This window comes from Parus major, chromosome 4, assembly GCF_001522545.3.
Source record: "Parus major isolate Abel chromosome 4, Parus_major1.1, whole genome shotgun sequence".
Classification (NCBI taxonomy): Eukaryota; Metazoa; Chordata; class Aves; order Passeriformes; family Paridae; genus Parus; species Parus major.
Window position 1 is genome coordinate 42,655,179 of NC_031771.1, and position 27,566 is coordinate 42,682,744.

The 27,566-nt window shown below is 37.1% G+C and overlaps 2 protein-coding genes across 12 annotated transcripts in view; one reads left to right on the top strand and one right to left on the bottom strand.

The window, feature by feature from the left end:
* The window catches only part of LNX1 (ligand of numb-protein X 1), a 79,492-nt gene extending 71,450 nt beyond the window's left edge, over positions 1-8,042 (top strand). For all 5 annotated transcript variants that reach the window (XM_015624380.2, XM_015624383.2, XM_015624381.2 and 2 more), the window contains 2 exons: positions 6,183-6,341; positions 7,338-8,042. In XM_015624380.2, the coding sequence (XP_015479866.1) occupies positions 6,183-6,341; positions 7,338-7,473 (295 nt within the window). In that variant the 3' untranslated portion in view covers positions 7,474-8,042. The remainder of the gene's footprint in view (positions 1-6,182; positions 6,342-7,337) is intronic.
* Positions 8,043-8,926: 884 nt separating this feature from the next.
* Positions 8,927-27,566, bottom strand: part of FIP1L1 (factor interacting with PAPOLA and CPSF1) — a 38,461-nt gene continuing 19,821 nt past the window's right edge. For 4 of the 7 annotated variants that reach the window (XM_015624389.3, XM_015624387.3, XM_015624388.3 and 1 more), the window contains 8 exons: positions 26,762-26,915; positions 21,386-21,412; positions 20,750-20,804; positions 19,688-19,743; positions 15,510-15,599; positions 14,335-14,554; positions 9,985-10,122; positions 8,927-9,249 (listed from right to left, as the gene is read on the bottom strand). In XM_015624389.3, the coding sequence (XP_015479875.1) occupies positions 9,102-9,249; positions 9,985-10,122; positions 14,335-14,554; positions 15,510-15,599; positions 19,688-19,743; positions 20,750-20,804; positions 21,386-21,412; positions 26,762-26,915 (888 nt within the window). In that variant the 3' untranslated portion in view covers positions 8,927-9,101. The remainder of the gene's footprint in view (positions 9,250-9,984; positions 10,123-14,334; positions 14,555-15,509; positions 15,600-19,687; positions 19,744-20,749; positions 20,805-21,385; positions 21,413-26,761; positions 26,916-27,566) is intronic. The other 3 variants (XM_015624392.3, XM_015624391.3, XM_015624390.3) reach the window with 1 other exon arrangement.

Sequence of the window (27,566 nt, forward strand, 5' to 3'; positions counted from 1 at the left end):
TTGTCATTTCAGCAAGGGTAGTAAGAGCCACATCGCCTGTCTCTAAGTTCTCAGTGTGCATGGTGTAATACCTAGAGCTTCTGCGACATTCCAGAAAGTAAGAAATGAGGAACATATTGGAAATCTGAATATGCAAAGCTGGGATCACAGAGCTGAAACTGATACTCAGTTTTAAGGAAGGAAGAATTTATCTTTTAAGATCCCCTTGACTGTACTCCTAACTCTGGCAGCAGTTCAGTGTCTCTCTTTTACAGGAGGGCAGGAAAAAACGGTCTGCAGAACAGGTGGGCTTTTCTCTAGGCACTGTTTCAGGACTCCTCTTCATTTCCTACTCTAGCATAACAGGTTTCCCTCTTTCTAGCTGAAGCCATTTTGAGCTCATTCACCTTGCAGCAAGATCTGCTGTGAGGGCCAGATATTTTTCAGGGGTTGATCTGCTGCAGATGACTGTATAATGTGCTGAAGCACTGTGAGAGCAGAAGGCAGGCTGTGTGTCTGCCACCCACAGGCAAAATGTTCCTCCTCTAGTGGAGAGGACTACATCTTTATACCTGTGAAAGAAAAGCAGTAAAAAGAAAATGCAATTAATGGATGCTCTTTAACTTGCTATCCTAGGGAATGGTAAATTTTCCTCACTCAGTCTCTCTGAAGACAGGCAGGCCCAGGGAGATCCTCATTCCTGCTAACTTCTGCACTCCTGAGCTTGACCAGCACCACAGTGAATGTACTAGAGCATGGGCAATGCTCCCAGTGAAGAGACAGCCACAGACTAGAGGTCTTATAGATGCTGCAATCTGCAGTGCTGAGTCTATCACCATCCATTGCTAGATGGACTGAAACAAACACACCCTGCCTATGTCACCTTCATTGGGCAGTGCTGAAAACCTGAACTGCCTGGTCATCATCTACTCACAGCTGCCTGAAGTTCCACTACCATAGCAAGGTAGAGGACATGAAGGACTGAGCTCCATAGTACTGCAGGCTTGCACCCAGAGTTCACATCGGTCAGTTCCGCTTTGCAGTTTGCCAATAAAATGGGTTTTCCCATTTTAGGAACAGTTTCTGAGCTCACTTTAGCCTTCCTCCTCTGAAGGCTGCATGTGTGAAGGCATTCCAACTCTTTTTGTCTGAAGGAAAATCAGCCCCAGTGTCAGCAAGGCTGAAAACAAGAGTTCATTGTAACTCTATCCCCAGCTGTGAGGCCGTGCACAGAGCACAGCATGGCCCTTCTCCTTCAAAGAGACATGGGGACATTGGTATGCTGAGTGGGGACACCGCTCTGAACATCAGACCAGTGCCTGGGACAGGGACCAATGCACATCAGATGGGACAGTAACAAAGGTGTTCTGTTTTCTTATTAGTAGCTGATTGGCTGAATGGGGGCACAGGAGGATCAGGTTTGGGCTTGCTCCCTAGGTATTAATAGACCCTTCAGCCTTCCCCAGCATAAGTGTGCTCACCCACTTACCACTCTGCTTCTCCAGAGCCCATATGAGATGTGTGAAAGTCCTTCAACAAGTTCTCTTACAAAGATGTGTGTCATGTTAACTCATTGTGCTCCAGGTTGAGCATTTAGCCTTTCTCTGGCTTTCAGTTTTCTCTTGGCAAGGATCACATCTCACTAGATCCCAAGATATTGTCAGCAGTCTCATGACATTTTCCAGGCTATTAGAGAAAATTATACTGTGTCTAAATACACATCTGACAGGTCAATCTTGGAAACAGTGCCTGAAGTGCAGTTATGGGACAAAATGTTGAGGAATCTCCTACTTTAATTAAAACTATTTACTTGAAGGACTGCTCCAAGACATGAGAGTAGAATGTTTGGTACAGCTAATAGAAAGGTAGAAATATCAAAATCATGATTGTGCAGGATCATGAAAAGTACTTGGGAAGATGGGTAGGAAGTGGCACACCTATGTAAGGCAAACTGAACATACAGATAAAGGCAGTAAAACTGGTAGGCCAGGAAAAGGCATGGTTTTAAAAAGAGGAGGCTGGATAGTAGATTATTTAAATTCTTGTGAGAAGGGAAAGATGTGGTTCAAGACAAGCCCTATCTGTTCACAGCAAGCAAGGTGAGGTGCTCAGAGGCAGCTACATCACACAACTTAGAGTGGGATGTTCAAGCTCAGGAAACTGAGGGGACAGTAGTGTCTTTCCTTCTTTGTTCCAAATCCATGAAATTTTGAGGAAAATCCTGTGAATGGTAGCATAAAATGTGCTGAGTTGAACTAATGCTACAGCATGTCTACAGATTTCTGTCCATGACCAGTGAAGTAGAAAACAGGCTAATATCAATAACAGTTACATGATTTACTGTAAATGCCTGATTTTTCCATACTAGAACAGAACTCTTTCTTTCCTAGGGACTGCATGCATATTACAGAGATGGGCACAGACAAAAGACATAAATATTGAGACTTAGGGAATTATATAATTTTTCTGGATGATGTTGACAGAAGCAGAATCAGACAAGTTATCTGATCCCCTTGCACTGGAACTCAAAGACTTGGAAAAGCCAGCTTGTTCATTTAACATATCTCACTTATATTTTGTCCTTTTCTTGAGAGATCTTAGAATTGAGTTTTCTCCCTTTTGTGTGGGTTAATAGTACATAAACAGCGCCTCTGTTCTTTCTGTAGTACAATCCAATACGTGGTGGTTATAAAATACGTGCACATGTGCATCTGACATCTGTCAAAACTTGGCCTGCACGCAAGCGGAGGGGCTGCGGGCTGGGCGGCGGGAGGAAACAGTGATGCAGGGCCTTAAGCATTCTCACCTAAAGACTTATTTCAGGGTAGCTAATTTAATTGTTTGTTGTTTAGGGAGACAGAACTCCTTTATTGGTAGAGGGACATGTTGTTGTGAAGCATGCACAAAGGAAATAATAGGGAACAGCTGGCAAAAAGCATTTCCCCAGATCTGTGATGCTGCTTCTACCCTTGCTTGTTTTCCCACTCTACTCACATTTTCTTCCCTCAGCTAGTACTCTAGAATACTTTTTAGATCATCCTGTCATAACATTTACAAACATTAGTACTTCACACAAGTACTTTTCTTCATCTGTAAAGCGAGATGAGGAGACAAGGTGGCCAAAGTCATTTTGCAAACCTGGGGTAGAACAAGATGGAAAACATGAAATTAGGACAGAAACACTTCCAAAGTAACTCAGTCCGGGCTGTAGGATGCTGGTGGAAGCAATTCTCAAATTGTATTTACTTGGCTGCCATCTGTGTACTGTAATGGGGAGGGAGGAGGGAGTTATCCTTTCCATAGCTGTTCCTGAAATCCTCCTGCAGTTTACTGGTTTTCATTCCTGGAGCATAAGGATACTTGTACTTTTTGAAAATCAGAAGGGAACTGTATATTTAACTAGTTAAAAACAGGCACTTTTAAATTCTTCATGCATCAGTAACTCATGCTTAGCTGTAGTATTGCTTAGGATGGGACCCTGTGGGTAGACACTGTATATCCCCAAATCTTGTATCTGAGGCAGGTTCACACATAAATTATTCCTTATCCTCATCTTCTGGAGTATTTAGCAATAAAAGCAGAAGACTGTGAGCTGCTCTTTTCCGAGGAGATGGGTCTCCTTAGACTGGCTGTTTAGTGGGTTACAGCAGTTTGACTGGGTCAAAACACCCGGACTGGGGCTTTGATTATCACAGAAATATAAGCTACTCAAACACACTAAGCCTCTTCATATGATTGTATTTTTTTTTCATTGGTACTTTGTAGCTTGTCTTCATGATTAAACACCCCTAAAAGAATGGAGTCCCTTTGGGCTGCTCTCTGCTTAGGCATTGAACTGTTTGGAGCAAGCGGTACCAGCATTACATACAGCTCAGCTTTGCCTGCCAGAATCCTTTTCACAGTTGTGACAGTGCTGACAAACAGATGGATGAATGCACTGCCATGCTTATACCTCTATCCCATAGGATGGAGATAAGAAAATGTCAAGTTAAAGGCATAAACACATCCTAGACTTTCCTATTCTTTCAAAAGTCAGTCTCTAGCCATGGCTGTTGTGATGGGTTGGACCTGCCTGCACCAACACCCACAGCAGGGTGAGTGAAAAGGGGAAGAGTGAGTAAATTCATTGCTCAAGACAGGGAAATCCCTCACTCATTATTGTTGTGGCCAAAACAGACTTGGCTTTCAGGACTGAAAACATTTAATTACCAATTTGGGTATTGGGAACCAAAGAAGACAAGCTTGTAAATGCTTGTGAAAAGGGAGTTTCCCAAACTGACCATCACACAGCACCTCTTCTCCTGACTTCCATGTCTCCACTGCCTTCTCGTCCACAGGTTACACCTAGTCCCTTTGGTGAGGCAAAAGGCAGCACAGGGGCCTGGGGTCACAAGAGTGGTTGCTCTCTCCTGTTCCTTGGTTTCCATGAGTTTGCTCTGGCAGAGAGAACAAGGCCAAAGCTATTATGCTGTGTCTATTTTACTTAAATTTATCATACATATTGACAGTAAATAGGTATTTATGCTTTCTGCACTGATGGAGATCATGCAACTAATAACCTTATAGACTGCATGTATAGAATGCACACAAGGCATGTTTGGCTTCACTGCCTTTTATCCTCATGTCTTTACCTGCTTGCCTACTACTTTTCTATGGCATTAGGTTTTAGCTGGTTACCTTTCAATGTCAGGAAATGTGCTCCTTATGGAAGTGAGTGTAGCACTGGGCAGCAGAGACCTCTGCCCCAAAATCAACACTGAATTATAACAGTAATGTCTGAATCCTGGCACTGTTTGGTCATGACCTTGATAAGTACCATTAAACATAGAGGGTTTAAGTGATTTTGCACGTTGAAGAAGTCCACAGACGGTAAAGCAATAATGCCTGGCTGCTGAGGAAGAAGCAAATGTCACCTGTTCCTTACATTAGCAACCAGTGAATTCTTGTGCAAATATTACATACCTACCATCCTGGAAGCAGGTGAATATTTGTAGGCCCTGGAGAACTAATCTAGTATTACTGGTGTGAAAGACAGCAAATGCACTATATAAAACATAATTATAAAAATGCTAGGCATACCAGTGTTTAAGATAAAAGCTATTTATCCTCCTATAGAAGTGTCAAGTGCTTCTTAGAAACCTAAAGACTCTGAATAGCACTTGTAATAGTTGCCTGCTGTAGGTCAGCCTACATTTTAATATTTGGAGTAGCAAATACATTTTTATTCATTCAGTAATTTCAGTCATTTCTGGGGACACCACTAATGCTAAGCTGGTCAAGTACTATGGGCAGAAATTTCTATCACCTACTCTCCAACAAATGGAATTAATTTGATTTAAAAAAAAAACCCAGAAATTAATGTACTTGGAGCATTAAGCAACATTTAGGTCTAATAACACTATACTTGTTTTCCCCTATTCCCCTGGTTTTGGAACCTAGGCTTTGATGAGCATAACATACAGTATCATAAAATACATTCAAAAGATAAATGGAGGGAGAAGCAGATTTCAGTCCTCTTACCACAGAATCTTATGTTAATCATTACAGTAAGGACAAGCTATCTTCTTGACAGCAGACTCAAAGCACTGAGTACTCCAAAGCACTGACTCACATGGCTAAGTTTCTCTCATCTTCCATGCTGTGACTTATCAGATTACTTAACAAGAAAAGCTTAGGATCCCTAATTCCACCAGTACCTGTCTTTGTGTCATCTGTCATTTTTGTAGTTCATTCCATTGGCCTTAAAATTATTTGACGTTGACATGCACCACAGTATTAAGTGCCTGAGCACTTTGACATAATTAATCACATACAGGCTTGTATCTGGAAGATAAACAAGTCATTGGGCTGTACAAGGTAGAAGAAATACAGGTTTTTGAATTGCTGATTTACAAACATTAAATCCAGGCTCAAGTGTTTTCTCCCTCATATCAATTAGATCATTTGAAAATATTTCTGCCCTATAAAAAAAAAACTTATTTAATACTTAATCCCAAGACTATTTGGGATAATTTGTTATCTGGTTGTAACAGGAAAGCAATACTACAGAGACAGAAATGTAGGTGCTTAATACAGTGAAAATATGGCACTACTTTAACTCTTAAAAACACTCTATGGGTGCATGAAAAGGCAGATTTATTATTAATGGTTCATCAGAATCTAAAGTTAACTGTAAGACATTTAATTAAACTGGTTTATTTCAGGTATTTGTACAGCTGCAAAGAAATTGTATTACGAAGAAATACATCTGGAAGTCTTGGCTTCAGCATCGTAGGAGGTTATGAAGAACATACTGGGAACAAACCATTCTTTATCAAATCCATTGTTGGGGGAACACCAGCATATAATGATGGCAGAATTAGGTAATAATTCCTATCTAAAAAAAAAGTAGCATTTAAGTAAGTTTTTCTTCTGGTTAACTTGTTTTTAAAATACATATTTTCATTCAGGTGTGGCAGGGATGGGGGTAGGACTCACTGATACAGAACTAACTCTAGGAGATCTGCAAACAGGACATAAATATCCTGAATAATAAGATCTGCCTTCATAGCAGAATGTTTTCAGAAGTCTAGCAATCCACTAGTATGTGAGTTAAAAGAGTCAATTTATCTCTGGGGTGGTACAAAGCATGCCAGCACAGAGGTTTCCCACATATCCAGTTCTAAACAGCCCAACCAATCGCCTTCCCCACAAACACCAATACACTTGAAGAGAGTAAATGCACAATCATGGCACAAACTTCCATCAATTAACAAGGCTTAAAATTACAGTTGTTCAGAACACAGATCATTCTAGTATCTAAAGAGGGCCTACAAAAAAGCTAGAAAGGGACTTTTTACAAGGGTATGTAGTGCTAGGACGAGGGACAATGGCTTTAAACTGGAAGTACGTTTAGACCAGAATCAATTATTTACATTTTAATTAAAAAGAAATTATTTCATGTGAACTGGAACAAGTTTCCCAGAGAAGCTGTGGATGCCTCCTCATTATTCAGGGACAGGTTGGCTGGGGCTTTGAGCAACCTGGTCTAGTATGTGTCCCTACCCAGAGCCAAGGGGTTTGGAATCTTTGAAGTCCCTTCAAACCCTTCTATGATTCTGTGATGATGAATGAACATCAGAAGAACAATATAATTTTTGCTTTCAAATATGTCTAATTAATTACAAATTTGTAAGAAACTCAAACAATTGAAATATTTTCACCTGCTTTATTCCCTTATTCATGAACAGTAGTCAGCCAGAGAAAGAACCATAATACTCATTTCTACCCCTTTCCCCAGCTTAAAGATGTGCTTTGGCATTTGAAAACATTTAAGATAAGAAGTCACTTTGATTGTTGTCTTGAATTTGTTTTTTCAGGTGCGGAGACATCCTCCTTGCTGTCAATGGCAGGAACACATCAGGAATGATGCATGCCTGCTTGGCAAGGATGCTCAAAGAACTAAAAGGAAAAATTACTCTCACAATTGTGTCGTGGCCTGGCACATTTTTATAAAACAAGTCTTCGTGGAAAGTATGACAAGTATCTTAACATGGGGAAAAAATTTAAAAAAGGAACATTAGTCTTGGTTTTTTTGGGGGGTCAAGTATGTATTTATAAAGAAAAGGTTTGTGAAATTTCAACCTGCATGTCAAGAAAAGTCAAGTTTAGGCCAAGCAGTGACACCTGTCAGAAAATCACTTGGAGTGATCCAAGCTACAGACTTAAGTCCTTCTTTCCCTGTGTTCTTAAGGATTTTTTGTTGTTTTTTTATACATATCTATATATCTATTTAATGCATTAAAATAATAATGAAATTTAAGGAGCAACAGCTTCTGCACACCCACTTTATTTTGATTTACAAAAAGAAAACCTCAAATAACTTATGGAAATATTTCTTGCAATTTTTCTAGTTGCAATAATCAGGTGAAGGTTTTTATCCAACACATTAATAGCACTTTGATTATGTGTACCTTTTCATGGTCAGCATGAAGCTGGTATTTTCAAGACTTTCAAGTACTGTTTGTTAGTCTGTAAAACTGTGAATGAAATTTCTAAAATAATTAAAAATAATTGTAACTGTGTACTTGTACAGACATTATTTTCATCCAAAACCAAATTACCTCGTTTCCCTGGTTTGTTCTGATGAATACTATTATTAATACTATTAAATCTGGGATTTTTATATAGAATATTACTTTTAAGGAAGTACACTGCACCCTGCTAATGCCATCAAATAAGTCTTTTGAATAGCAGTAAAATTTCTGTGGGATTGCCTTATCAATCACACTTGATACCGTTCTGCATGAAGTAAATCTAAAAATGATGGTGGTCTTATATGTCTTTTAAAATAGCCCTTTGTCTTTCTTTGCAAATCACTCATGTTCCACAGTCTTGTTTTTATCTCACAAGCTTGCAGTGGGAAGAGGATATGTTTGTTAATCTTTATCGTGTTAAGGGCAGCTGTTCCCCTAGAACAAAGACTAAAATGAACTCTCTCTTAAGCCACTGAAAAGCAGCAGGGATGCTTATCCAGCTTAATTCATCCTTATGCACCCACACAAACCAGACATAATTACCAAGTGTATCATCACCATGCTCAGTGTTCCATTCAACTAAGAACAATCAGCACCTTTCCCACTTTCCCTAGTTTTTTTTTGCTCCACATTATTACACAGCTTTTGAAGAGCCTGCAGTTCCTGTGTGTCCCTGTAGTAAAAGATGACCTTTCCAAATATGACTCCAAAAGCTTTGCTAAACCCACACTGTTCCAGATGTTGGGTATATAATAAAATGAATGCACACTGTTTCTAAAGTCAGTAAAAGAATGACCTTCCCGTCGGCTTATGAAAAAAGGAGACAATTTAATACAAAGAATTTAAGCCCTACTTATATTGTAAGAGCATAAGCCTCTAGCTGTAAGATGTTTTTTCACTGTTTCTTAAAAGACAAAGTCAGTCCAAGAATCTTAACATGAAAAATTCGTTCTTTTATTTTCAAAAAAAAACCAAAGTAACCTTTGATTTCAAACTAACAGAACAAGATTAAGAGCAAATTATTATAATTCCCAGAAAAATAACAAGATTTATAGTAATCTATTTCTGGCACTAATATATATGCAAGTAGGCAAAAATCACACAAGCCTATTCCACAGGGGCAGCTTCAGTGTTTTCCTGTTCAGGAGCAGGTTCACCACTGGCTTCTTTTCCTTCTTTGCTTCTTTTGGACTTCTTGTGTTTGTGCCTTCTGTGGCTATCCCCTTCTTCACTGTCATGACGACGTCTGCTGTTACTAATTAGAGAGAAAACATGCCTCAAACACTTGACACTTCAGGTCCTATTTAATTACAAATTACCAAAAAAACAGCTTCTGCATTCACATTTTAAAACTGGCATCTGATCCCAACTCAGTTTTTTGATGTCAGTGCACAACTGAATTTTTCCTGGAATGGAAGATACATCTATCCATCCTGTACTTTTTGTGGGGAAAATTGAATGATTTTTCACATTTGTAATCCATATTCTAATAGCAATACTTTTAGCAATGTCACGAACCTATTGGCATTCTTTAATAATTTGACATTCTTGTTGACCTCATTTTCTGGACTTAACTTTTATTTCTAACTTAAAATGGATCATGTACAACAATTTCTATCAGGTGACTCTGAGGATTATTTGACATACCGAGAATGACTGTTAAATTGTTCTGTTCATGCTGCTGAATGTCAGCTTCATTCCACCTCTTTCTGACTCACCATTTTTACCCTTCTTTCCCCAATGTCCTAGTTACTGTTCACATACCGACTGTCACATGCATCACTCAATACAAGGTTACCCAGGGTCAGTATTGCTTTTTGTCTGTTCACGTTTTATATGGCAGACTTGTTCCAAGTAGCACATTCAAGTGTTTACAGTCTTGCCACAAAAACTCCTGTTTGTTTGGGGTTCTTTTAAAAGTCTACTTTTTTTTTTATTTTTTTAAACTGGACAAGTCTTTCATATCCTATTAAAAAAAGAGAAATCAAACCTTCGAGATGACTTGTGTCGACTCTCTTCTTTCTCTCTGTGTCTCCTGTCTCTGTGTCTGTCTTCTTTCTCTCTACTTGTCCTATGGCGGTCATAGCCCCTCTCTGCGTAGTCTCTGTATCTGTAGCGTTCTTCATCACTGATTCACAAAGAAGAGATTTTCAGGACAGTAAGACCAAGGAGTGTAGCAATAACAAGCTAAATGACAGGAAAATCTTAATAATGCTTCTGGATGTCTACATGAGTTCCAGTGCTTAAAGGACAATAAAGTTCTTCATGTTACACACTAGACTTGTGCAGTTAATGCAATTTTGAAAGGAAACTGTTCTTTAAAAATGAAAGAAAAAAGAACACAACAGTGAAACATTAAGTTTGTATAGGAGTTACCAAGCTGTTAGCTTGAACCTGTATATAACTGGGAAGGAAATACAACCCTACATAAACTTCAGTAATGTTTTCAGGTCAGTGCTTGAAACATTCAACACTTAGCAGCACACTATTTGACTATTATACAATTTGGGTAAATTAAAATTAGATTTTGGTACAGTTATCTATTTCCTTACACCCACTTCAAGAAAAGGAAAAGCTAAGTACAAAGAGTAAAATATGCTAAATATTTTGGCTGCTTTTGAAATTAATTTTTCTTAGTGCTAGTCCTATCTCTACTTGCACTTCTCACTTGGATTGCCATGAAATGCTGCCCTGCCACAATGTTGGTAAAGACCCCTAAATATCATGACAAGATGTCATATATGTCTTGTCCATATTCTATGGACAAGAATTCAAAGGCTTTACTTAAAAACATTTTTTTGTATTTTTGACTTGATGAAAAGGGCAGTTCTAAGAGTTTACTGAAATCTAAATTGTTAGCCTACACCAATCAAATGCTACATTAGCATAGCTCAAAAAGGCATGATCATTTCATCATTTCTCAACTAAGAAAATCCTACCCAGCAGCATTTAACAGTGCAACTTCAATACAAACAAACTTAGTGTAATTATTTACATATCACATTAAGTCTTCTCTACCCGTACTTTGGGAGATCCCTACGAAGTCTTAAAGAAAGGCACAGTCTAACAGTCTTTCTAAAGTTAAACCAGTAACAATTTAGATACTGTTGACCTAACAAAAGGCAAGTGTTTTTGTTTCTGCCAACATTCACCATGAAAGAAACTATCTTCCTGAAGTCCCTGCAGCAGCAGAACAGACCAGACACATCATAGGGAGAACAGCTCAACTCCTCATGTCCTGGTGCAGTGAGAACTGAGATCAAACCCATTTTATCTGCCACAACTTGGATCCTCTGGCCATTTCCCAAGTGAGGATATTACATTAATGATTATTACAGTTATGCATGAAAACTCAGAGTGAGAAGGGGGAACACCTGAAGCAACAACACTAGTCTTTTTATGAAACCCTGTATGATTACATCATTAGGCAAATGTCAGAAATTAGTAATTTAAGACACTGTGGAGAAGCATTAACCGCTCCATAGAAAATTCTATTTTTCTAAGGGACACAAAAAATATTCACACATCAAAACCAGGAAAACTACAGCTACAAATACAGAACTCAAAACTATGATTTGCCACTGCGTGACACAACTTCATGGATTTAATAATGCATTTATAACCTCAGAGCTGAGAGTAAGCTGATTGAATCCTGCAAAGCACATTTGTCATCAAATGGCACAAAACCTGAGGTTCGAAGGCATGAGTAGAGGTCACCAGGACCAAACCCCAGCTAAAGCAGGGCCATCAGTACCAGCTGACTAGTACCATGTCCAGACAGCTTCAGGATATCTTCATGCATGGAGACTCCCCAGCCACTCTGTGCAACTGTATTTTCCTCCCATATCTGATATTGCTTACCAAAACTAGTATTTTGATGATCAGTATCTAACTAAAAAGTTAAAATCTGAATATCTACCACTAACTTCTGATAAGCTTGCCATGGGAAATTAGATGGCTACTTGTAGACTAAGGTTTTGTTTCAAAAATGAGATCCAAGGTCCTTAATAGTAACTCACACTCTACATTTGTTCTGTTACCCATTTATTTTAAAGCAGTCCAGAAAAGGTTAAAAATATTACTGATACTCCCTTTTAAACCTTATTTCGGCAAACTACTAAAGAACCATGACAGCTTGTAAGTGTGTCTAATGAAAATAAACAACCTCTCTAACTAAAGCAAAAAATCAGTTTGCAAGACCAGTGTGTTGGGAGCTTTCAGGAACACTCTAATGCTGCTCAGTGTTTCTGACCTTTATTGCACACTGATCATGGAGTCTCGTTCAGTTTGTTGACCACAGACACCAAATCCTGTAAAGCTGCAAGCCAAGCCAGCCAGACCCTCATCTGCTCTTCTGCACGAGATTACTAAATTCCAGGACCTTAGAAACACAGTTGCTGGATTTTGTGTTTTTTTATTGTTTTGGGGGTTTTTGTTTGTTTGTTTTTTTAATTTTTCAAATTGCTGAGGCATAACCACAAAGTAGTAACATATCAATCACATTCCAATGTCTACATTGTCACAAAACAAAACAAAAAAACAACAAAAAACCTCAAGCAAACAATATAAAGTCCCAACCTTTGCAGAAGGGAAACAGCCCAAAAATAATGGCATCTTCTTAAGGAGGCAGAGTGAGATGCATTGTAAAAATGTATACTTTTCTCTGAGGATAGCAGAGTAAAAGCAGAACAGAATAAAAAGACAGCTGAAAGTTCATTTTTAAACCACATTTTGGTTATAATAGAATAAGAATAATCCTATTTTCCTATAATTTTAAGAAATGCTGTAGCAAAAACACAGGCTATTCATATGGAAAACAACTGCTAAAAGCATTGAAAGCCATAATTTCTAAGCAGTAAAATGCTAAACCTGATGCTTACTACAAACCCCACCAAGACCCCTTGATCAAAGTTTAAACAAAGGGAATATAAATAAAAGCTATACATCTGTGCAGTCTTTAAAACAGTTCACATTCTCTTCCCCAAAGCTCCATTCATTCTATTTTCATAAGTGCACAGAATTGAAAATAAACCTTCTTAAGAAATATTATATCTGCATGGTCTTTCTTAAGCCTCTCCCACCTCTTCTGATTCCCAAACCAACTTATCCTAGTTAAGGGCCTCCCATTTTCTTACACAGCCATGTGGCAACAGCTTTGCTACAGATGGTGGATAATTTAGTCACATAAAAAAGTCGAGGCCTGCTCTTCCCCCTCCTTTACAGATAACTCTGGCAGCAGCACAGAGATTTCTTGAGGCCTGGAAGCTATTAAGGTTCATTTCAAGCACCCTTGAATGACCAGGGCTCTTTCTGGCCTTCAATCAAGCTGTCTGAAAAACAGATGTTTAGATAGATCTTCAGCCTATCTGACTCTGGAATGAAGCACATGCCCACAGGAGAGGACATCACCACACCAGCACATGTGGAAAATCCCCCAGCTTGCACCCAGTTTGGGTCTTCAGCTAACAATCATCATGCAAAAATGTCATCTCTCAACCACAGTAACGTTGACTTTCAGTGCTCTCATTCCCTTCAGCTTAAAACCATTAGTAAAAACAATCTGCCTAATAGCTAACATACATATTCTGCAAAAAATTTAAGCTTAACAGCAAACACTGAAAAAGTGTCAGCTATTTACCCCAAAAAGCTTAGTAGATAACAAGCAGGGGAAATTTAGAAAAGTCTGGCTAACCAATAGACCTCTGTTCTATGGAGCCACAGCGAGCTCAACATCAAATGCTTTGTACTTGAGCACATGAACCACGGAACAGTTGCAGCTTCATTTTTAAAGAAATTAGAAAGCTGAATAAAGTTATCTGACATAATTTTTGTCATCTACATCAAAATGAAAGTTCTTGACCTTGAAATAATAGTTTTAAAAAGGAGAGGAAATATTATTATCCAGCCATTTTAAACAACAATATTAACCATTTTAGCAGGTATTTAACACCATTAATTAAGGTCAAATGTTGCAACACGTCACTCTTAATCCCGAATTGGCAACAAAAGTTCATTTGGTACTTCTCTGTAGGTTTTTTCCTAGACCTACTGATGTCAAAAATAGATGGATATTTCAGACATTTTCAAGACTTAAATCACCCTTAACTTGTAAAGCACTATGATCAATTTGGATGTATACTGTCTTTTTTTTCCTGCTTCTGTTTTACATGTAGAAATTTAGGAATTATCGTTTCCAAGAGAAAAGGGTGAAGGTGAGGAAGCCATACGACCCAGCTCCTTAGAATATGCAGCAGAACACTAAACTTGAATGCTGAAGTACACTGTACAACAGAGACAAGGGTTTTAAGCAGTTACAGCACGTTTAGGACATTTCACTGACCTGTTGAACGCACTTGAAGACGGACTGTGATCTCGGTCCCTTTCCCTGTCTCTGGTACGGTCTCGATCCCTGTCTCGGTCCCGGTCACGATCCCGATCTCGGGATCTCTCTCTCTCACGTTCCCTGTCCTTCTCTCTTCGTGCATAGTAATCCCACTGTTTGCTGGTGTCCAGAAGACTAGACCATGAGGGTGCAGAACCTGCAGGGTGTGGAAAGGTGACTAAAGAAAGAGATGTAGTTATTAGAAAGGACAAAATCAAATACCATATGGAAACTTATGCATGAAAACATTTGTCAGTTTCCTCCAATGACATTTTTTAATCTTCCCCTTTCACGTTAGAGTTAATTCTAAGCAAACACTGCATATTTTCCATTATGATTACAAAAGCTTCTGGCACTCATTTAAATACTTCTTAAGAGGATGTACAAAACCAGGGTACATACCCCAAAGACTGTCTAAACACTTTTGGGGGGGAAAAAAAATAATTGTGCAAATACTTGCTCGAAGAATCTGATTCTATGCAGTCAAATGGCTTTATTTTGGGGGAACAACAGAACAAAAACAAGCAGAAAACAGAAGTGCCTTTGAAACTCAGGTGCTCTGAAAACACAGTTCAGAAAAAGGATGCTTCCAGCCTTGTATTTAAATGCTATTATTTTTATCTTTTGTACTTTAAAATCATTATATTTAAAATATAGTGCTAGCTATGAAGTTCTCACTTGCTAATTTATATTGCAATGTGCTCTGTCATACTTTTCTGACTACAGAGGTAAAAGGAGCTTTAGAAATAAATTCACTCTGGGGAGAAAAAATAATGCTCCCACTTGTGCTTTGTACAAGAACATTTATGAATGCTCAGCACAAACACTAATACCACTAAAATATAACAGTTTAAGAAAATGAGGCATAGTCTTAATCTAGAAGTGACATGTTAAGATGCTAAGAAGGAAGTCTTATCAGTGTCTCCCAACCTTTTTAGATAGCTAGAAATAAAGAGAAGGAACATGCTTCTCCACTGCTTTTTGCCAGCTTCAGTGTAATACAGAACTGCTACTTCTAATGCCCCAATTATTCTGTCCCGCCCTCCCTCGCCAGAAGTCCCGTGAACACATCCTGTAAAGGAAAAACAAGGGCTGAGTATTCAGCTGGAAACAGCACTCTCTAGTGGACTTACAGTACTGAGGACTTCTCCCTTTCTGCTTATCTGCCTTGCTAGCTTTCCTAACTTTCAATAAATCGTTTGTTTTGAGCTCCACTTCATCATCTATAATACGAGAACAATATTTACTTGACTTCATGGTGTCACAAAGAGATTAACAGAACAATTAACATCAATACTCACTGAACAATGTAAAGTGTGTTACTGGTGCTGTATTTAATACTGTTGAGTTATAAAACCAGTGGCCTCTGCTGACAGCTATGTTCAGACTGCCTTGCCTGTAACGTCTGGAGTATGCCTGCCCCAGAAAGCTTTGGCAGAAGCTTAAGAGAGGAGTTTGCCAAGCTTCCAGAGCAGAAATACAAAAGACCTTTACAGCAGGCAGTGAAGCAGGAAAAAACACTTCATTGTTAAAATACATTTGCAATGAAAAGTATTATAATTCCTTAAAAAAGCATTTTACAAGTTTTTGCCTCTAATAAAATGCTTGACACTGTTTAACTTCAGGTCTACAAGCAAAATTAAGGGTTAACAGAAAAAATGTCCTAATACAATATTATGCTGTTGATTATACTGCCAAGACCTGAAATTCATCGAAGGAAAGCAGCCAGAAATAGCAAAAAAACCCAGCTGGACTTAAAAGACTGCTAATTTCCTTGACTTGCCACTATGTCAACAACACATGTATGGTATATGAGACACTGGCTGCTAGCGTATTCTGATGTAAAGTTTAAACTTAAACTTAGCTTTAAATGTATACCAGTTATTAATGGTAATACAAACTTTACATTAAATTTTGGATACTTCATCACATCTTGAGTAATTCTCATCAGACAGAAGTATTTCTCCCCAGTAACATGAGATAAAACAGTAATTAGACACACTGCACATTTTTATATCTACATTTTCACCAGGAATTATTTACTGTACACAAGACGCTTACTTTCTAGTATCAACTGGTATTCCACTTTTACTTTTTTATTGAATGAAGGAATTTGTCATTTCTGTTATTTCTACATAGATTATTCCAATAATTTCTACAAGAAGAAAGACACTTCAAAAATTCAACTCTGATTTTATTTTTAAAACAGGAAGAGAGCTTTGAATAATTACTGGTTTTGGAGACACGAACCTTGTTTTGGATTGTTTAAAAACTTAAAGCTTCATGGCATAAGGCAAATTATTTAATGCTTGTTCCTTATGCCTCAAAAAATACTGACTCTCAGACTGTTTCTATAGTGTTAAATGTCTTGCAAGTTCCTAAGATATAAAGAACATTTAGAGCACAGACCAGAGAACTGCTTGAGGAAAAGCAAACAAGCATATGATAAAAGGCGCTTCAGTGGCTGATCAAATGCAGCTCAAGCAAAGCCAAAGATAAGATGACAAAGGTAGTGTGAATTGTGAAAGGATTTAAGTGCAAATTGATGAAACCATATTGATGTGGTGGAAGAGCACAAAAACAAAACAGACATTCTTGAAGTTGTAAGTTAAGATATTGTTTTACTACATAACCTTCCTAAAGGGTTTGCAATGGGAAACCCAACAGACCACATGGGAAGAGACACCAAAACATGAGCTAAGGAATTTGAATAGGCAGAAGAAGGGCTAGTAATCAATCTTAATCAAGACTGGTACTTTCTGCAATGTGTTCCATTTGCACATCTTCCCCAGCAATTTTGACAAAGCTAGGAAATGTACAGACTGTCAAAGAAGACAACAGGTTGGAGATTCAGCACTATGATCCAAAGCAATTATTAAATAAATACACTTATTTAAATGACTGTAAATCCGTACCCTGCTGTACTGTGGAGCTCTCAATGTCTCCCAAGTTCTGATTCACAGAGGACTGCTAAACACTGACCAGTGATCACATTGCACAGCGGGGACTGTGAGAGTATGATGCTGACTAGGAAAACATCTCTTTTAAGAGATGATCAACAGTGATAAAACGCCATGGAGTCCCTACAGATTCAAAAATCCCTGACACAGACAGCTTTGAGACAGACAATTGTATTGTGCAGCAAATACAAAAGCTTTTGCTGCAACAGGGATACCAGATTTGTTGGAAGTACACTGGGAAGACAGGAGTGGACTCTGCTCCTTGGTCTCCATAATCATATAAAGGCAAACAATTTTTTAATCATGCTCAAGAAATTCAAATACAATGTTGGCATGATCATGCTAACAGTCATCCTTTAAAACTGGTGCTGCAACACAAGCATGCCATCACCTCTAAAGGTCAACATAAAACTTGGAAATATTCTTATATCCCTGACAATACTTGACAGAATAGAAAATTCTAACAGAAGAGACACCAAAGTGAAAAACATTCTACACTGGAGACTAGGTAATAGATGACACATACATACATTAATATGTCTTAGTAAGACTGCTTTCCTTCTGATGCTCTGCATGGCTTTAGCTGTACATCGCAGCTTTTACCTTTTTGCTAAAACACAATTAAATTACTGCTAAAAAAGAAGTCTGTGTAAAGCCAATGTTTATGAATTCTTTTTCAATAATGCTTAAAATCATAGCAAGCTTCCAATGCATGAAAGCAAACAATAACTGATGAGGATCCTTACAATGTCAACAAAGTACTGCTTATTACTCCATGAACTGCTACAACTTCAAGAAATTGCAAGTCATTACAAAATGTCATTTGTATATCCATGCTTAAGATTTGGATCATTTGGGAAATAGATTTGCTGAATATCTGATCTATGCTGAACATCACATCCTCAGAAACAGACAAAACCTTCCCTACAATTTCTCCTCTCACCAGCTAGGGTTCAAGGGAACAAGGAGCAAGGCAATAGAATTTAGCTGAAAGAAAAGGCACTAGGTATGAGGCTGGATGGCAGATGTACTGAAGGCAGAGGTAGTGACTGGCAACGTGCAAGGTCCTGCATCTGGGTGGGGCAGTCCTCAATGTCAGTACAAACTGGTGATGAACTGATTCAAAGCAAACCTTATATGAGCCCACAGTGTGAGTCTGCAGCTCAGGAAGCCACCTGTATCCTGGCTGGATCAAAAGGAAGAGTGCCCAGCAGGTTGAGGGAGGTGGTTCTTTGTGTGCCCTTGTGAGACTACACTTGGAGTATTGCATCCAGCTCTTGGGACCCAGTACAACAAAGATATGTTAGAGCAAGTCCAGAGGAGGGCCACAGAAAATTATCAGAGGGCTGGAACATCTCTCCTATGATGTTTAGGTTGTTCACCCTGGAGAAGAGAAGGCTCTAGGCACACCTTATTGTAGATTTTCAATACTGCAAAGGGACTTAGGAGAAAGCTGGAGAGAGACTTTTTGACAGAGCCTGTAGCAACAGGACAATGGTCTGTGGTTTTACTCCGAGAAATGGTAGGTTTAGATTGGACATAAGGGAGAAATTCTTTATGATGATGGTGGTGGAGCACAGGTTGCCCAGAGAAGTTGTGGATGCCCCACCATTAGAAGTGTTCAAAGCCAGGTTGGACAGGACTCAAAGCAAACTCATCTAGTGAAAGGTACTCTTGCTCATGGCAGGAAGGCTTGAAATAGATAATCTTTGATGATTCCCTCCAACCCAAATACTTTATCTTCTTATTTTCTACTTCAGATCAAGAAGCAGAGCTGTGCTAGGTAACAGTTCTAAACTCAGCATACATTCTGTGGATGCCCATTTGGTGGCACATGACAAAGCTTTTATTTTAGTTCACTCTTATTGCACTTTTACTGGAAAAAACATGCAATAGGATAGCTGAAGGTTATAGTGTCTTAGAAAAATGCTTTTTCAGGGGAGAGGTACATCATCAGGATTTCTGAATGATTTGTCTTAGTAATTAAAATTCTGATGATATCTCAACAGTAATTGTTCTGCTTTTAAATTCTTGAAAAATTCTCCCTGACTTGCAGTCCATATTATGGTATATAATGCTTCAAAATCACAGTTCTGCAAAAGCAGCAGGAAAATATGTCTAGTATATAAATTAATAAGCAAAACAATAGTATTTACCAACAGTGATTATATTTGCAACAGCATGTATCTATTTACAATGGTCAGCAATGAGCTTTCATAATGAAATACTGATAGGACCTACTTAGTCTTCTAGCTAAAATCCTCATATATGTATCAAACAATCTGATATCACTTATCAATTGATAATCAATCTGGTCAAAATTTCCAAAGCCAGCAAGCTTGCTTACTTACCACTGCCATATGAAAATGCACGAACGGAACGACCATCATAGCCAGAAGAATGTCCACTGTAGAAAATACACAAAAAACCAGTTTCAGGATATTAAAGATAAATGTTAAAAATCAGCTTTAGCAACAAAGCTACCTCCTGCAATAAATAGATACATTTATACATAATATATATATTGTATACAATATATATAATCAGAAGCAGAACTCATTCACAGCAACTGTCAGTACAAAGTAATAAACATACTTTCATGCACATGATACATTAGGATAGGATAGGATTCTCAATTAAATCATATGAAGATTTTCTCAGAGATTTTCCATCATCCTCCTGTATCATGTATTTTAACAGAATTTTCAATTTCAAAGGAACAGATCTTCCTTCAGTGAGATCCAGAGGACTGACAAGGGCTTGTACCATCTTAAGTGAGTTTTGTATATGACCTACTTTTGGCCTCCAGCAAAATACACATATTACTCAAAGACTGTGCTAGCCAACCTTTTCCCTCCTTTAATATATTTATATCTATATATATATGTATGCTTATAAATAAAAATATAAATGCATATAAAAAACTGTATTGAAAAAGTACAGTTAGGCCTGTTACAGCTGAACACTTAGAATAGAATAGAAATAACAATTTGGATTCTGTGGAACTCTGGCACTTCTTATAGTTTACGAGGGCTTGAAACTGTGTTAAAATTTTTGTGTACATAGCTGGAAAGTATACAGTTCACATAAATAAGCCTTCAAACTACTAAAGAATACTTTAACAATCAACCCCTTAGGTCTTGGCATTGATTTACCATCAAAACTCTAATTAATTTGATATTTTGATACTGTGTCATAACTAAACTAGGAAGTGGCCAAGTAACCTACTCAAAGAATATGTTGAGATGTGAGACTAGTAACATTTCTGTAAAGCTACTGTAAAAATCTGAAGCTGTCTCCCCTTTCCCAATTGCAAATTCATTAAAGACTGGGCAATGCAAGAGAGCTTATTCATTTATTTCAGTTACAGAATACTGATAGATTATTTAGCAAGATTTCAAACAGATAATCACCTGTCTATTGTGGGTATGAGGGAAGGTGGAGGACCGCCAGGTGGTGGTGGAAAACCTGTAACAATAAATTAGGTAAGGAGGGGAGAAAGTAGAAATCTATCACCCATAAACACATAAAAGAACTAGGCTAAGCATATAATGGCAAACAAATTCCAGAGAGAACACAGAGAGAACAATCAAGAACTGTTTCCATGTAAATGGGTTTTTATTTTGTAAGACTAAGAACTACTTTTCAGCTTGAAAAAGGCAAAACATTAAACATGACTTATCAGTGCTTCAAATTATAAACTTTATCATTCTTAAAAATATGGTGATGTAGAAGTATGGGCAAATTCAAACCATACTTAATAAGCAACAGTCAAAACTATTCACTGCATAGCTGGGAAAAAATGATTTTAAAGAAGGAAATATACATCCGAGTATAGACGAATATAGAAAACAGGTTGATTAGGTCCACTCAACAGCATTTTCACACAATTTCTCTTCTTCTTGGCATCAAAATAACTGAGCTTACATATACATACATAGTTGACTATACAAAATCCTTTATCTATATAATTGAAAAGAAGTTGGTAAGCTGCACATCAGTCAAGTTTTCATCTCTTAAATGTGGAAAAAAAATCTAAGTAAATTTACCTGGTGGTGGCACTGTTATTGGTATACCTAAAAAGACAACAAATATCAGTTATAGAAATAGTTTATTACCTGCAGATCTAAACCAGATTGAGCTTTCACTACCTACAAGATCAAGAAGAATGACAACACATTTTCTGTGTCCTCAGATCAAGACGTCACATTAATATTGATTGTTAAAATTTTATACAAGCCTTGTGAAATCTAGCTTTTTATTTAAATTCCTATACTTTAAGATCTTACTTATTTAGAAGCAAAAATAGTGATGAATGACTCTGGGTCTCAAGGTTTGAATTAAATTCATAATCCTAAAACACTTAGTACACAGAAGGAAAGCAACATCCTATAGACTACATTTGCTTTATTTTACATTCCATGGCTGGATGGAAGGAAATGCAATTGGCCTCTGACCTTCAACAGCTTGGCACTGGAAACAGTAGGTCTGCATGAACAAAGTATTCAGGCAGCAGCAAGCAATACAGATGTCTGAGTCAGTGCTATGACACTGCAGTTCATCATTCAGTAGCTAAGTGGAGGGAAAAAGATTGTTTTGTTCTCTGTTTTCTTGTAACTATCTGAGAAAGGAGCATCCTTTAACAGAAATGTGCAATAATTACTCTAACCTGATTTTCAGATTTAGCTAAGCTATGAATCTAACTAAAAAGTTAGATTATTAAAAAGTTATGGATCTAAATAAAAGCTGACAAAATTGTTCCCAACTAAATTACCTGACCTAATAAAATATACTGCCTCAACATATAAACCTATCTTACTGATTATGAAAGGAATGATTATAAGGTAAAAATAACTTATCTTGTCATGCTTTGCAAAGAACTAGCTTTACCTGAACTGAACACATAACACTGCTACATAGTAAACTGGGCTAAAACAATACTGTTTTAGCAGAAAATAGACTTCACCAGGCATAAAGCACTTTCAGTTTTCAACAATTCTGCTTCCATTAAAAAGTATGTAAATTCAATCTGACAGTTTATAGCAAAACTTTGGGGAAGGAGAGAACAGAAAATTCTGGCAAGTGCTTTCATCAGTGTTGACATAGCTGCATAAACATTCACAGAGTACAGTACTGGTCACTGCATGACAAAATTTACATATATCTCATTAGTTCAACATTAAAATTAAGACTATTGTATGGCAGCAGCATTTTACTAAATCTAAGTATTTATAATGCCTAGAAATGCCAGCTGCTCCCAGACTGCCTTGATAGAAGGACAGAATGAAGGAATATGCAAGCAGATGAACAGTGATCAATATCAAAGCTCACTAATTGTGATTTCTCTGACATGAATTCCTAACAGTATTAATCCTATAGGTTTAAACACATGATGAAATATAATTGAAATTTCCGTCTAGTCTGGAAGATTTAAAATCTGATCTCTTAGCTGAAATGTAAATCAGGAGACAGTGAACTCCAACAGCCAAATTTCTAAACTGCATGAGCCATTTTCTCTTCATCAGCACACAAGCTTTCCAAGAGACAGTTGGAATGTTGTTAAAAACACAAATTTTATTGTGTTTTATCACACAATAAAATTTTTGACAGTGTAACATTTAAAAGACCAAACACTCCTGATGAAAATTCCTGAAAGAAAATCAAGATTAAGAACTCAAACTGTTGCACAGCCAAAATGTTTACCATTAATCTGTTTGGGTTAATTGTTCTAATTAAGAGATCATTCATGAGCCTAAAACATAGAAAAAATATATACAATATATAAATGTTAAGCATGTATCTATTATATACTACAGCAATGTTAAGAACTTAAGCTAGAAAAATACCAGAAGTTCTCTTAAAGTGATTTATTAGCTCCACCTTATACTAAAAAGGATTTCAATTGCTGCACTAAAACCAGTATATTGCTAGCACTGCACATGGCACCCAGCACTATCCAGAGAATTGCCTAGAAATCCATCAGCTAACTCCTCTTTACAAAAAGGAAAAACTTTGTATTAAACAATTAATATATTCCTCATTTTCAAGAATGTTATCTTGTGCAGAATTAAAAGTAAAAATATCACCACAAGACCAAAAACCAAATGAAAAATTTCATTTAACAACCATTCCAACAAAATTAAGACAGACTGAATACAACTAATATCCAAAGACCAAATGTCCAAATAATTTTAATGAATTTGTTAATGCAGGGTATTACACCAAAAAAATACATAAGCAGTTTTCCCCACAAAAGCCTTTGAGAACTTTTAAAGAGTTATGATAAATGCTTATATAATTTTAAAACAGCTAATTTAAATAATTTAATTATAATTTTATAATATTTTATAATTTATATATAATTATAAAATAATTTAATCTAATTTAAATAATAAAGCTAATTTACTTGATGGTATCACAAAGGAAGAAAGATTCTACATGCCAAATTGACAAAAGATCTAAAAAGATCTAAAATGTTTTTCCTCACCTTCCTCACTAATACACAAATACCACACAAAACAAGACAAAAAAATAATAAGCTTCAGTTAATGGAAAATAAATAATTTCTCAACTCATCACTCCTTTGCCTTCTAAGTGTATGAAAATATACTTGTAGTGTCATCAGCCAATTAATACTTCTGAGAAAAAGCACTGAAATATTTTATCATTTCTTGCAGTGAAGAGACTACATTGTACCAGTGGAAGAAGGTGGCTTAGTGTAGACCTTGTCATGTCCCTACAACACTGTTGTGCTGCCATAAAGATAATTCCAGCCTAAACCTAAATACCCAGACTTGTGTGTCTAAAGCAACCCAAATGTCATTAGTGCACCATTTTACCTAACACGCTCAAAATTGCCTTCAGAACATCATATACCATCCTACTAGTCCAGAGCTGGTAAGTATTTACAGAAAATCAAGTATGTTTTACTAAAGGAAAGCAATGCCACACGTGCTCTGCTTAGGGAGTAAGGAATCACACATGAACAACATAGCCAGAATTTAACAACATACTGTAAATTAGCTGAACTGTGTAACAGCCCTAAGGAATATAATATAACTCAACTTGGTTCTCTTGCCACAGACTAAATTAGGTCAGATTCTCTGTATCAAAAGACAAAAAGTAAATACTTAGGATACTGAGGCTGAGCAGTTACTTACCAAATCCTGGTATACATTGCAAAGCTATGCAACAAGTTCAGTATTTCAGAGAAATTGCTTTTTTCTTAAATCACATATACATGCTACATTTTTAACTACAGACTTAAACCAAAGTGCATAAACCAAATTTTAAAGCCTGGGTAACAAGCATACAAGTTTTGCTTTAGATGAAAATTACTCCAGCATAGCAATAAAGCTAGCAAATAAAAAATAGCACATATTTTGCTACAGCCAGTCACCTCCTAGGACTATTTGAGAATTTTCTACATTTGGTTCTTTGAATTGTTCCAGGACTTGTTCCTCAAAAAAGATTTGAATCACAAGAGTGAATGAATACAGAAAAGAAACCTAACTTCAAAGCAAGATCCTTTTTCAAAGGCGCTTTTGGAGGATGTTTTATATTTGGAATACTTAAATTTTCTGGCAAGTAGTCCCAGTTTAATATTGGGTAAGTATAGTTTTTTTACTCCTCCTCCTCTAGTGAACCTAGGAGGGATGGCAGAACCTATTTTTGGAACAGCTTTGATGATAAAGAGCTGGCAACAGCACAATTAAAACACAGGCCTGAGGAAACTAAATCCACAGCTCTTAATCGTTATTTTCAAATCTACTCGAAGCACGAAAGGATGTTCCAGAAGTCTTTCTGAACAAGCCTGTGTCATAAACCTGCCTGTAAACCATGAGACTAAAGCCAAACCTGCTGGTTTGATCTGCAACACATGTGGATTTCCTTCACCTTTAACAACTCAACAGGTGAGGGGTTTCATAGGAAGAGTCCAGTACCTGTATGTGACATCCCACACCAAGTGCATCTGGGATGTCTGTGAAGATGGTTTTCATGTTTTTAATAATATACAACTTAAAACAACTTTTCTGAACCCAATTACAATTAAAATAATTACTTTCTAAAATACTGCAATGAATTACATATATTGTTTTATCAGAAAGGTTTAAATAAAGCTTAAAACAGCAGCAAACATTATTGTCACATCTATCCCCTTTCTGTCCTTCCCCTTCCCCAGTAAGGAAATATCACAAAATCACCAGAGCACTATCATAATCTCACTTCAGAGACTATTTTTTATATATATGAAAAAAAAAGTAAAAAGGAAGATGGAAGAGAATTATTTGATTTTTAAATCTCTTCTCCTCAATTTTCTAGGTGCTATGATTTTTGAGTATAACCATCACTGAGGAAAGCCAGAGCTTGCCAGGCAGAATGAGTTAAGTTTAAAAATTAGGAGGGGCAATTGAAGAAGCAACTTCTGTGAGGATTTAAACCCTATAAAAGCTCATACTAGTTGCACTCAAATGTTACTTCTTTACTTCTACATAAGAAAATTAACAGAGAAACTTTTAAAAGATTCCCTCTGCAAGCAGAATAGCAAAGAAACTGTTCAGCATGATTTTCAGAATAAGTCAAGCAAAATAATTAAAGGAACAGGAGAAAATAAGGAAAGAGGCTCCACCTTAAATCGGTATCTTCTGTAGACAAATGCTTCTTTCCTACTCAAATACGCCAAAAAGGTTCTCCATCTATTTTAATTTCTCACTGACCATTCTTGTTAGTTTCTTGCCAAATCCTTTTGAACTTAATGTCTTAAAATGACAAGTACAGGTCACTGCACCACTTGTGCAAATGCCCATGACACTTCTAGTAAATTTCCATATATGTCAAATTTCAATAAATGTCAGGAAATGTCAGTAAATTTCAAAACAGATCAATAATGGGATGAGCTCTGAAAGAGCTTTGATTCCTCTAAGATTCACCAACACAAAACACTGGAAGAAAACATCAAAGACTAATAAGACTCCTAACTTAAAGAAAGGATACAGAGCAAATGCAATATTTTTCAGACTTTTGGGAATTCATACATGCTGTGAGAGAAAAGGGGGATTAGAATTTCTCCTACTTCCTTGACCTTAGACATCAGAGAATCCAATTTGTGACACATTCATTGTATGCCATACTTTTAGTCCAAAACTTTGTAGAATGATTCGTTAACATGTACCTCTCAATTGCATTAACAATTACTGAATTACAGAAAACAGCTTCTCACTTCAAACATTTTCAAGAACACAAGAACCAGCAGTATTTATTAACTGGGATTATGCTTACTGAGAAAGTAAAAACAAGTTTCTGGGTTTGCCTTACAGATACATTTAAGAAAAGAGCAGAACATGAAATTCTAGACAATGCACCTCAAGAATCTGATGTTAACAAATCTCTTGTTATGCATGTCCTATGTAGTGCAGGATATTTACCTGGTGGGGGAATCAGAGGTGGAGCAGTACTGACAGTTGGAGGGGGTGGGAGGAAAGGAGGTGGTGGAAGGTGAGTGGGTGGGGCTCCTGGAGGGAAAAATGGAGGTGGCTTGGTAAAGCTGTCTACTTCAGGATTAGAGCGCTCTGAAAGAACCTGTAAAATAGCAAACTCTAGTTACAATTGATCTGTGAAAAGGGTAGAAGACAGGCTTCCTCTCTTTCAGTTACTTAAATAGGAAAGTATCACTTCACACCTAAAGACCCATATTCAGATGGTGTAAGTTCTACCTGCATACCTACGTTCCGCGTCTCATATTTGCCAAGTACATTTAAAGGTCTAAGAACACCTTAAACTAGCATAATGGAAGATATTTAAAAATAAATATGAAAATCATGAAAACCCAAGACTATAAATTACTTAAATGCTCTGAGATCTGATGAAAAACAAACGGCAGTATTGTCAATATCAACACAATACCTTACTATTTTCACTGTTTAACCTCAACCTAAGTTGGCATGGAAAGGCAACCTGAGTACCAATCAACCCTGATCCTTCTCTCTGATTCTTCAAGAGAGAAGTGTATTCTCTCCATGCAGATTTAGTTGCATTCTCAGGATAATAAAAGTCTAGACTAAAACCAAAGACTAATCTTGCAATTTATGGTAAAGCACTATAATATAATTTAAAAAAAACTACTACCTTCACACCTTATTTTTAAAAGGCTGAATTTCTCAAACTGCATACAAAGGGGCTTTCACTTCCAGCATTAATGTCTGGCAGGTATAGGGGGACAAATGGGCAGTT